The following is a 12,778-nucleotide window of genomic DNA, read 5'->3' as shown; positions in this document are numbered from 1 at the left end:
GACATAACGGTGTTTTGTTTCGCTCAAAAGATTTTCTATTTATCCGAATAACGAAGTCTCCCTTTGGATAGAGATAATTGGATTATTTGCATGCTATAGAATAGAAACTGCATAAATCCACGTCATTTCTGTTTTTTTTTTCTTTAAGTTGCAAATTGGTCATTTAGGAAATAATTGTCCTATATTCTTCCAATATATAAAATTATTTAATCCTTTCAGGATCGAATTTTCTTTCCTTTAATTATTAATAGTGGAAACTCATTTTTTGCGAAGGAAAAATCATATGGAACAACAACGAAACAAATATCAGCGTATCCAGGAAAGTCTACAGATGTAAACAGGAATTGAATATCTTTTATAGTTACGCTTTTATAGTATAGTTCGTTTAAATTTAGAAAATATGAATTTTTGTCAAAATCGAATTTCTCAAAAGATAGACGTGCTGAAGAAAAACTTGCGGATTTGCGGATTCGTAGTTAGTACAAGAAACGCTATAAGAAAAGTATAGTAGCGATCGGAACGCTGACTGATCCTTGGACAATGTTATTAGCACAATTTTTGGTTAATCAGAAAACTAACAACATGTAGAAACGTTACATAAAAAAATGCCTGCTTCTGCTAGCATAAGAAACAATAATGGTGTTTGTGCTCCATCAGTGATGAAGATGACGAATGCAACATAATCTTTTAATTGCTCCAAAATACTTAAAATTTCACCCCTGTGATATTCACATTGGAAAACACTGATTTGGATTAAAGTACGATATTCTTTTTAATATTTTACTTCTTAAAAATATTTCAAACATTATATATTCCACATACATTAAAAAATTATCATTCTGTTTCTTCTGGCCATTTTAGTCTAAACGTTAAGGTTTAGTTAGAAATAATAACGTTTAACGTTTTACAGGGACAAATGAAAGCCCTGAGTCTGAAAATTCTTGAATTCTAAGTTTCAACTGTGATTGAGATTAATGAAATTGGTAAGAAGAACAAGTTCTGTCTCTCCTTCCTTATTTTATCCTTTGTCTGCCTTTCCTGGAAGACTGATCTTCTTACTATCAACTTTAATACTTACATTTGTTCTAATTGTTATTTATTTATTTTTGTACAGCTGCTTCGATGGGCGTTGGCTTCACCGCTATTAAATTAACTGCTCTTGGCCGTCCACAGCTTTTAGTAAGTGAATATTCTTAAATGAAGTATGAAGAAACATCTAAGAAATAACTTTTTATGATTGTTTAAACATTAATTGATTAAGCTATCGACCGAGCGAATATTTGTACTTCTATAAGTATTTCTGATAGTTTTGCGATATTTTTCTTTTTTATTTTAATTTTTCTTATTCTAATATACCACTAATATTTAAACAATAAAGAGAATACAGTAGCTTCCATATATTAATATTTGAGATAAAATATAATCTTTGAAGAATAATCGAATTTGTCTATCTTATACGTATGTATAGGATAAACTAGTAAGTAAGTAAAGTATTTATTATACCAATACATAGTATAAGTCTAATAACAATTCAATAATCAATAAAATATGTAAAAAAGATTCATAACACTATTCGGATTAGAATAAACTAGTAATAATTTTGTTTTTTATATATCTACAGTTATATAAATAGTTATATGTTTTGTTATTTATAGCTCCAATTGTCGGAAGTAATTATGCGTGCACGACAATATATGTCGGATGTAGTTGGTGGTGAAGGCGCTGTTTTAACTCATCATGCTACGGCTGATGATTTCATGAAAAAGTTCGAAGAGGCTCACATCAAAGATGAAGCGCCAGTACAAAAGTTTCTGCAAAAAATTCAATCAGATAAAGAAGGGTAATAATTCATGAAAATCTATCATTGGTTACAAAAACATTTCAATCAATTACCATTTTTCCCCTTTTCTTCTTACTTTCAATTCTAACTTTTTATTAACTTCTCCAAAAAGTTATAATTCTTTCTCGTTATTTTCTTTCTATTGCCTATTCTATCTTTGCTTGCTTTCCTTATTTAGTAATAACACTTTGCACACATTTTACAATTTTTTTTTGTTTTATGTATACATTAATATTTTTCCATCAGTATAAAATTAAGAAATTCATTTCTCCCTATAGTGTTATTCACTTATTCCCATGGAGTGGCATTCTGGATGAGAACTACGAGCTGAGCGAAACGTTCCAAGTTCCAGACATTAAAACGGGAAAGATGGTGAGGCTTATGTCGCAGCTCACGTCCAAGGAAGAAGAAATGTTCAGAAACATGATAAGACGTCTGAATAACATTGTCTCGGTATGAATACTTATAAATGAAAACAACTAAAGAATGCAGGGTGTCCCATATAATTGGCTATATTTTTGGAGTAATTGTAAAAATGTACTTTGAGGAAAAATTCAATGATTTTTAAGCCATTATTGCATGTATGTTCTCATAAGTATGGTTTCATATAAAATGTAAAGTGGTCAATTAATCATGATCTTATATCTTGCAAGATATTTGCAAGATAACGGTCCAAAAAAATTGGTAAAATCTATTTGGAAATAGTTCAAAGCTATATACTAACTTTGGCATAAGACACCCTGTGTTCAATAAAATGGAAAGCTTCCGATACTTCCATTATTTATTGTAGAAAATACAATGAAGAGATTTAGAAGAGTTTAGTTTTCGTTAGCAAAGATAGAATTGCTAACTTTCATTACAGGTGGCCGATAAATTAGACGTACGTATAATGATAGACGCCGAACAAACGTATTTCCAACCTGCGATATCGCGGTTAACGTTGGAGATGATGCGCAAGTACAATACACATAAGGTAAACGTTTTGCTTCCGTAGATGAGATATTATCACTTAGTAAATTTTCAGTGGTCTAAACCCAAATGGTCTACTCCCTAGGCCGTGGTGTTCAACACATACCAGACATACTTGCAAGAAGCTTTTAATGAAGTGAAAACGGATCTGGAACAAGCTGAACGTCAGAATTTCTACTTCGGTGCTAAACTCGTCCGTGGCGCTTATATTGAACAGGTAATCCTTCATCGAGTGATTTACACCGACTATTTTGCAGCTGACAATTTTTTCTGCGTACAATTACTGTATAAGATAGAAAAATTAAATTCAATTGCCGCTGGATTTAATGGGACAAGGGTACAAACCACGACGATTTGTTTTAAAGTGTTATTTCTTTTATTAATTAATATTTAAAATTTGTGTTATGATTTATAAATTTTTTTTATTTTATAAAATTATAATTTATTTCTTGAAAAAAAAAACATGTTGAAAGCTATACAGTGGTTTACGAAAGTATTTAAACGCTTGTAGAAATTAAATTGTCGTGTACTGTAAATAGCAAATTTTGTGTTTTCAATTTCTTGAACAGTAATTTTTGCAGGTCCAATAAAACTTACAAATGGTAATGTATTTATCTATGTGTGAATATATATGACAGAAACATAATCGATTGTAACTTAGGAAAAGACGTATTTTTAAATCAGTGATTGTGAGTAGGTTAAAGTGACTGTATCGTACTGATTAAAAACTTGGAATAAATTTCTTGAAATTATAAATGTAGGAAAGGGCCAGAGCAGCAGCAATGGGTTACCCTGATCCAACGAATCCTACATTCGAAGCTACAACCGAGTCTTATCATAGGACTCTAATGGAGTGCTTAAGGCGAATGAAACAGTACAAAGACAAAGGAGAGGATCCAAAGAAAATTGGTATTATGGTTGCATCTCACAATGAGGATACAGTACGTTTCGCAATAGAAAAGTACGTATTACAGAATATTTTCTATGAATTTTTAAAATATATAGTATATGTTTGATTTAAATATATGCACACACAATTATTTTCATTCAACTTCCAATGTCTTTTAATAGCTTGAATAATAATTACATACATTATCATTCATAAATATTTGGACAGCTGGTCCAATTTGATCAAAAAGTCGATATTTCTATTGTACATATTGTCATAGATATGATTGAAGAACATTTCTCTGCTCTCTAGACTCTACTTCTGTACTATTGTTCTTTAACTTTCGTCATAACGGGGACCAAATGCTCTGCTAAACTTAAACTGAAACAGGGAACATACCTACGTTGCTCAAGTTTCATATTTCGCTAATAGATCGCAAATAGTAGATAGTCGCCAACCACTAGATAGTAGTTATGTCGCTTCATAAAATCTGTATAAACTTTTAGGTTCTGCTTAAAGACACATATTTCAATCACTCTAATATTCCGACATTGAAGTCATTTAACTCAGGTATCGCCGCAGGATAGCAATATGCATCCATTTTCGATTATATATATATTGCTTTTCTGTTTATATTATATAAATACTACCTATTGCTTTTATCGGTATTTAATAACTATATATGTAATTCCCTAAGATAAGATTAAAGGCCAAAATTAGATTAAAGAGTTTCATTTGCAGTATATTTTGTTTATTAGCAATAATTAAAAATGTGTATGTGTGTCCAAATATATATCTATGGATGATAGCGTATATGTATATGTAGACATAAATTGGACATAATATTTATTATGTAATTATTTAGGCTACTATTATTTATTAAGGTATTCTAAATATGTTATAAAATAGAATGAAGGAGATAGGAATCTCACCAGAGGATAAGGTGATTTGTTTTGGCCAATTGTTGGGAATGTGTGATTACATAACATTCCCACTAGGTACGTATCTTTATTTCTTCTGTACTTAATGGACTGTCGATATTTATACATTCATTGAAAATGTTTAAGGCATAATAGTGCATAGAAAGCATATAATATGCAAAAATATGCAACATGTCTAAAGTATAATCTTTATATAATGGGTATCGACTCTGCTTATAATATTTAAAAATTGAAACAAATGTTTGCCTACGTTACATATTTCCAATTGTATCCATAAAAGTATGAATTTATATAAAAATCTGCAGTCTTTAATAATAAAGATTTAAGAAAGCTTTTATAACTCTCTGGAATAATATATTATTAATATTATAAATTTTGAATGTTTAATAATAAAACTTAAATTTTAGGTCAGTCTGGATACTCAGCATACAAATATATCCCTTACGGTCCAGTGAAAGAAGTATTACCATATTTGTCTCGGCGTGCACAAGAGAACCGAGGCATACTTAAGAAAATCAAGAAAGAGAAACGCCTACTGTTAGCCGAAATTATGAGGCGTTTCGTGAGTGGGCAGATATTTTACAAACCGAAGGGAAATTATACTCCCGTCTGAGCAGCTGGTCGTTTTATTTGCACAGACAGATTTTAAATATCAAATTTAAGTAGTGATTGTAAATTATTCAAAAGAAAAAAAAGACTTTTGTGGTACGCAGAACAAACGCGCGCGCGTGAGAGTGACTGGAAGAAATATGCAGTGTTATTCATTATACAAAATTGCCTTAGTGTGAATATTATCAAGTGCAAAACTGCTCAATATCGCACCATATGGTAGAACTATGTTCATTGCTCGTTATGTTTATATTAATTGAAAGAAGAAGGCTCTTCTCAGCGACGCGTTATTACTTTTATAAATAGGGAGCACATTTTACGCTTTATTAATAAATATCATGTTCAATATCACATAATCGTGTATATGTTATATTGAATATGTACATTTTTAATAATGATTTTTTTATAAAAAAAGCAAGAAACAAATTGAGAAAGATACTTGAGATATTAGTATCGAACAATCTCATTTGTAAAGACCTTTAATATTTTTCTTTTTTATAAGAAGTTTCTACAGAGTAGTTTTTAAAGTTCAATCGATAAATTGCAAACCGAAACAAGATATGTCTTTTTTGCCTGAAACATATTATAGTCCTGTATTTTGTATTTTATTTAAGAATCTCGTAGTGCGTGTGTGCACGATTATTTATAGCGAATGTGTTTGAATATATGTTGACATACTTTATTATTCATTTGATGCTACATATATACATATATATGTACGATTTTCCATATGGAAGTATAGAACAATCGTCAAATGAAATTAATATAGCGTGTGCTGTATTTAATTAAGTTAAAATACTCGCGTGGGATGAACATTCGCTACTATATAGTTCCATAATATTTTATGCGTAGTTACCAGGAACAGATATTACCAAAGTTGCTAGTATTGGCAAATTACGAGTTATAAATGTTTTCCATTTGATCACAAAGTGTTTGCACATTATTTAGAAAAGAATAGCTCCCGTAATTTGTTAATAAGTAAATATTTGGAAATATTTGGCAGAATTTTGTTAAGTTTCTGGTACGAATGAATAATAATGTAAGAGCCATTTTATTTGTGCAATTACTACGCATGTTGAAAGAAAGTTAAGTGATATTGGGCCGAAATAGCGATGAACTGCGAAACTTGGAATTGAAGAAAAATATATAAATAATTAATGACGTTGTATAAGTTTTTAATTCGTTATGGTTCAGCCTAATATTACTTTTCTCAGCAGACGAGATAATAATATTCATGAATATTGATATAGCTTATACACAATTCTTAATTAATTTTCTTTTTAAGAAAACTAAATACCAAGAAAGCTTTATAATTTATAAACAATAAATTTTTGTCGAGTTTCAATTCATTGTTTTACATGTCAAATGACGAATCCTGTGCTTTCGCTCAGTTCGAATTTATTTATAAAAAAGAACGTATAATAGCGTTCGCACAAATTGAATAGTAAATATTTTTGTTCAATAACATTTCAACGTTCGAACGAAACATAATTGTCGCTAGCAATGAAAATAATTCGACATGTGGTGGATAATTTTCCACGCAGTTGAATAACACTTCAATATTTTCTCATCAGTATTTTTTTTGTAGAGATCAAAATAGTATGTTTTTGTCCTGTAGCATTTCCTTTTTGCTAAACTTTACGTCTGTTTTCAACAGATCCCATCTCTCATTTTTATAATATATACGAACGTACAATTTTTCATGATCTCTTGTGTTTATTACGCTTGTGTCGTAATTGCGTTCGAAACTGTGTATATGTAGTCTGTATTTTCCAAACATTTAAGAGAAGTATTATGTTTTGTAGAACAGTTATTTCTTCAAGGTGTGGCAGTTCTTTTAATTGAGATTAAGTAAAAAGTCTCGAAGAAACCATGTTATATTTACACACCTAAGAGGAAGAAATTGAATCGATGAATAAAGGGGCATTGTTAAAGTTATACATGCTATAGCTAAATGTTTTTATGTGGCTAATGGTATGTTGGATGCGAGTGACTTAGGTATAATTCTATTTGTTATATTTTAGTGTTCGGCTGTCACGTCGATACATTAATTAATTTCTATATGTCTCGTGATGATGACAATAATTTAGATAGTTAATGTTATTAAAGAAACTTGTATGCTATAAGTATAAAACTATAATGCCATGATGGGTCGCATTTGTCATCACCATTGAAGTAGAATTTATACGGGGCAATGACACGAGACTAATAAAAGAGATGAGTAGTGAAGAAAGTGAAGATATAGTTATTATCCTCGTGTGTGATACATATTACACGAGTCAATACATAATTATACGAAGTAACGTTCATTACCAAGGATATGCATTTTACTGCCAGAACGAACTTATAAAAAATACTTTCTCTTGGCTGAATATTATGAAAAATACCTACCTGTGTGTGTGAATAATATATTTATGATGAAAGTAATACAATATAGTGTTTACTATGTCGTTTTTAACAGTCAATGTTGTTAGCATCTATTTATGTGTAGCTCACATAAATGTAATCTAAAAAGCAGAAATAATATTCTCTCTAATAATGTTCTCGTGCAATTTACCTTCATTCGGAGAGAGACTTTATTATATACATATACGTATGTGTATATAAATCGAAATCTTGTTTTGGGATTATAAGCCTGTCAAAGAAGAAGATTGATTGAAACATCGATCGATATAAAATAAGATAATATTTATTATTTCACGAAATACAGTTAATATATGCCTCTCCAGTACCATTTCTAAATCCATGCTTGTATACTAGGACAGGAACATTTCGCTTCCATTTGTTTTCTTCTATTATAGAATTCACCGTAACATAAGTTCGGTTCAAGTATTTAGGATTTCTTATTTGAATCAAAATGAGCAAATTTATTGCTGAAGATTTTTATATTGAATTTCTCAATAGTTTTGGAAGTAGCGTTTCTTGTCCTAGTCTTTGCAACAATTAACAAATCTTTTTCTTTTGTATTTTTTCGACACTTTCCAAAGTGTTTTGTTCTTATATCTCTGCTTATACGGATTCTTAATTAATTATATAATTTATTTCAAGATTGCAAAATATATTGGTATACATACAAATATCATACTATTATATGAATTAATTTGGTTATGTTTTGGTTTGAATGCGTTATGCATGAATTAATACAAATTATCAGTCATACAATCGGAAATTATGGCAACAAGAAAAGCGACTTTGCGCTTGAAAATCTTTCATGGTAAACTTACAAATAGTCCGGCTATTCGTGTCTCTTCTTAATTTTATAAATTATGAAATATTCTCATATAAATACCTATCTGCTAAATTACCATCAAACATGTGTCGATGTTTTACTTTTGTAACAATTATTCAAGATAACATGTGTTAATCTGTATTTAAAGTTCCTCTCATATATCAATATTACAATGTCCTTAGTTTAAAATTTATCAATATAATAAAAACTCTGTATTATTTCATGGAATTATACAAGTTATAGCTTTTATACACAAAAGATACCTATAAGAAGCGTAACTAAATGTACATTCATGATATGGTGAATACGTTGAAAGATAACGTGGTAAAAAATACGATAAATATCGAGCATTTTACGTATTACACTTATTTGGTCAATTATGTACAGGACAGAATGGATCACGTGTGCTACAATTTCATCCTTTCAAATATAATTAGCGAAGTAACAAATAACATTTTTATAATACAGAAAAATAGGACAAATTTTGTATGTTGGAAAAAGTTTCATTAACATTTATCTTATTAATGTTATTAATTAATTAATTATTGACTTAGGATTATTCGCTTTCCTTTGAAGTTCACAATCAGTGATACTTCATGCTTTAGCTTGATCAATAGAGTAATATTGGCTTTTTCGTTGAAGCATTATTTTTTTTCTTTTTCTAAATTAAGATATTCCTTTTTAATAAAAAAACGTTTCATTTGTACAACGAATTCTTATATTAATTTATTTTCTCGTGTGAATGATAAACTTTGGTATTGATTGTAGTAATATAGAATTAGAATCGAACTATGTTATAGCTGTACTTACGTTCAAGTATCTTATAGCTAGATTTTCATTTCGATTCTGTGATACAGGGCAGACGTGGTTTACAATCTCCGTTTTTTCTATTTTCGCAAGATTAAAATTAATTTGGTTTTTTTGAAAGACATCAGGTACGTTTCGACGGTTAAACGTCAGTTATAATGATTTGTCAGAGAGATACTACTATGATTAGTATATTCGATCGTTAATTATTTATATTCTGCTATCGCTCAGTCTTGTACGATGCCGTTTTATCGATCGTACCGTGGCGGATTAAGAAATTGTCCGCAAGAGTATTTATTTACTTATATCTTTTGCTACATGAAATATTTCATGTATAATATGCTCTTCGTTCCATTCAACTTGAAGAAAGACTTTAATTTACCCAGTATTTGATACATTGTATTTGAAATACAATTTAACTAGGTACACAGATTCATTATTATTTGTTATTAATATATATTGTGAAATGATTGAAATGTACCCCGATTTGAACTTAAATTGGAAAATGTAAGATGTAAATTTTCCCTTTTTTGAAGTTTTTTGATTACATTTTTGATAAATATATTCTTATTAACTTTTCTTGTGTTTTCCTTAATTTTTCTGTTACATATAAAGTTATAATAATCCTTTGTAGGAGAACATATAATATATTTTAAACGTTCTGTGTAAAAGAATATCTGCATATATGAAAACTCATCATACATTCATCTCTATTGCAAATTATAGTTGAAATTTATGGTTATATTACAGATTTAAAATTGTAAAACACTTAAAGAAAAAAAACACACAAGAAAATAGTTAAATTTGTAAAATTCAGAATTGTGATCGTTTCTTTAGCTCAGATTATAAAAATTAAATGAAAGATATTGCGAACTTTCAAAAGGTTTAGCCTTAAGAGACAGGAAGAACACTGCTTTCCTCATTTGTGACACTGGCTCTATGATTATCTGCAGTCGAAGAAGAAGGCTGAGGCTCAGTATCTTTTGCGCTTACACTTTGTTTAGTATTACAAGTAAAAGCAACGCTGTTTGCTCTTCGTCGCGTGCGCAATTTTGTTATAGTCGCAGCTTGTTCTATGAAAGGATTTCTGTTTCTGTTGTGTCTTCTTGTCCTTCTTAAGCCGAATGGAACGAACTTATCTCAATCTCTATAACGTGCCTCTGTTTTGATATTTGATCCATGATCATTGGTAGTTGGATCTCCCAGTCACAATGGTGCCAAACTTTTCCCTCTTTTGGCCAGTCTAACCTCTAACCATCCGTAAGGAAGCACTGAGAGAATTAGCACACCGGAAAGGCCAAGTACTCTAAGTCGTGTACAGACCAATCCGTGTAAACCAAGAGTAAGTGCAAGACCAAGCCATTTCCAGAAGAGGGACGTCGATAGAGGTCCTTGCCAAGAGTTTGGGTATAAACCCATTACCAGAGCTAAAAATTGACTAAGATAATATTGATACTTATATTATGTAATAAAAAAACTTACTGTATATTAGAGTTTCCCAAATAGAGTTGCAGACTCCCCAGGCAGCAGATATAACATGAAAAAGTGCTGGGTCATCACCGGATGGTCTCCAGGTGGTCAAGACCAGCAGTAAACATGCATGGAATACAAATCCTACAACTGTTGAACAAAATATCATGAATACAATTTACTATAACAATAAGATGGATTTTTACGCATTTGCGAGAAATTTGGATGCATGATAATGTGGAGACCGTACATGATACGCAAAGATATACAAAATTTTCAAAATAATCTTCTTATTACGAAATGAACCTCTGCTTCATTTTCCACTTATTCTATGATTATTTGATCTTTGGTTCTAGTTATAATCATAAAAATATTTATTTGCATAAAGATCTGCAATTTAATTATAACATGTTACTCACCTACGACGAAATATCTTTTAATATGTCGTAGCAACATTGATAGGGTGACATCAGCAAGAGCTTGCAAGGAAGCTAGCGCTAAAAAACTGATCGTTACTGTGCTAGCTCCTCCCAGGGCGCAGACTACGTATGCCTGTTAAGAAATAATTAAATATTCACCATGTATCATAATATAATATATAACTATATTTTATATAAATAACAATAATAATGTAACAGTGTCTTGTGACAACTTTCAAGCAATATTATAAACGAAGTTGAAACAAAAAATTGAGATATATTATACTCACTTCTATAAAATCAGCATAGATGAAACCCTGTTCAAGTCCGATAAAAAGTGTCAATGGTGCAGCTAACTGTAACTTAGGATCTAGGAACGCAGCTTTTACAGACTGCAGAATATTTTGAATGCTGTGCTTTTCATTTACACTCTGTGGTTCCTTCATTCGAGAGTCGAGAAAAGCGCACGATATACCTAATCCTAATACAGCAAGACCCAGCCATATGCTGACCAATATTTGTGATGTACCAGATGATAATGTAGGTAAATTAATTGTGCTATTGTATAGATAAATTTCTTCTGGACAGTACTCTGCTCCACACTTGTCATTTATCTCACTGCTTACTGTATTAAGAGGTACCAAGTCTGTTAATTTTACAAGTATGGCAGCGATTAAACAACCTAAAAATATAAAATTTTACTTATACTTAATCGTAGTACACTAAGTTAATTAAATGGAATAACCAGATATCTGTCTTATTTTATTTATCGTTGTATGAAAACACTTTTCAGGGGAAAGTTACATTATTTCAAGGAGCACATAATTTCGTAGAAGACACAAAACTATCGCTTTCCACCTTTCCTTGCTTTTCATATGGGAACTTGTATAAAATTAACGTTGAAATATCTTTTAAACTATGCATTTTTGAACACAAGTACTTTAACACTTTTATATAGAGATTAAAAAAAGCTCTATCGATTGGTGTATAGAAAAATTCCATTAAAAGAAAGGTATTTATGACCTTGAAATCTGCTTAAAAATCGATTTGAATAAGACATTCCTTCGGTCATTGTATAATAAAACAGATATTCCGTGATATTATCTAGCTGGTCTTATACGTATGATGTGTTTAAAGAAGAAAAGAAAATATTTATTCATTTTGGATATTCACCGTTAGTGATACGATGTATCGAATTAATTACCTTACATAGATTCTAAATACATAATGCTATGGTATCTTTAAATTTGTGCATTTTAATATACACAGTATAGTTGCAGGACTAGTATAGAAAAGTCTTGTATAATATGTATTTAATTTGGATAATATTCATACCCAGTGCGAGACCTATGTCTTCTGCTAATTTGATTCCTCGATTAAGTCTTCTTAGAAGGCACTCGCGTCTTGTTTCGTCAGGATCCTCGGGATCGACGCACACCAGAGCTAAACTCGTCGCTGAAGCATTTACATGTGAAACTCTTGCTATGAAATTTGGACTCATACAAGCACCGAGCATCGCGTAACTAGGTAATAATATGTACCTATTAACAAACAAATAAAATATAAAAAATAGTACGTTTCCTACAATGTTACGACGCAACTGGA

The 12,778-nt window shown here is 30.5% G+C and overlaps 2 protein-coding genes across 7 annotated transcripts in view; one reads left to right on the top strand and one right to left on the bottom strand.

Moving 5' to 3' along the window:
• Nucleotides 1-7,953, top strand: part of LOC122566874 (proline dehydrogenase 1, mitochondrial) — a 38,507-nt gene extending 30,554 nt beyond the window's left edge. The window contains exons 4-11 of the mRNA XM_043724738.1: nt 1,115-1,179; nt 1,656-1,840; nt 2,119-2,293; nt 2,703-2,813; nt 2,895-3,026; nt 3,571-3,770; nt 4,608-4,696; nt 5,047-7,953. Of these exons, the coding sequence (XP_043580673.1) occupies nt 1,115-1,179; nt 1,656-1,840; nt 2,119-2,293; nt 2,703-2,813; nt 2,895-3,026; nt 3,571-3,770; nt 4,608-4,696; nt 5,047-5,252 (1,163 nt within the window). The 3' untranslated portion in view covers nt 5,253-7,953. The remainder of the gene's footprint in view (nt 1-1,114; nt 1,180-1,655; nt 1,841-2,118; nt 2,294-2,702; nt 2,814-2,894; nt 3,027-3,570; nt 3,771-4,607; nt 4,697-5,046) is intronic.
• The window catches only part of LOC122566875 (protein unc-93 homolog A), a 16,784-nt gene continuing 11,927 nt past the window's right edge, over nt 7,922-12,778 (bottom strand). For all 6 annotated transcript variants that reach the window (XM_043724741.1, XM_043724740.1, XM_043724743.1 and 3 more), the window contains 5 exons: nt 12,509-12,714; nt 11,464-11,855; nt 11,174-11,306; nt 10,767-10,904; nt 7,922-10,711 (listed from right to left, as the gene is read on the bottom strand). In XM_043724741.1, the coding sequence (XP_043580676.1) occupies nt 10,491-10,711; nt 10,767-10,904; nt 11,174-11,306; nt 11,464-11,855; nt 12,509-12,714 (1,090 nt within the window). In that variant the 3' untranslated portion in view covers nt 7,922-10,490. The remainder of the gene's footprint in view (nt 10,712-10,766; nt 10,905-11,173; nt 11,307-11,463; nt 11,856-12,508; nt 12,715-12,778) is intronic.

This window comes from Bombus pyrosoma, linkage group LG4 (assembly GCF_014825855.1).
Source record: "Bombus pyrosoma isolate SC7728 linkage group LG4, ASM1482585v1, whole genome shotgun sequence".
NCBI lineage: Eukaryota > Metazoa > Arthropoda > Insecta > Hymenoptera > Apidae > Bombus > Bombus pyrosoma.
Note: the sequence above shows the minus strand (reverse complement) of the source record. Positions and strands in the feature narration are given on the sequence as shown.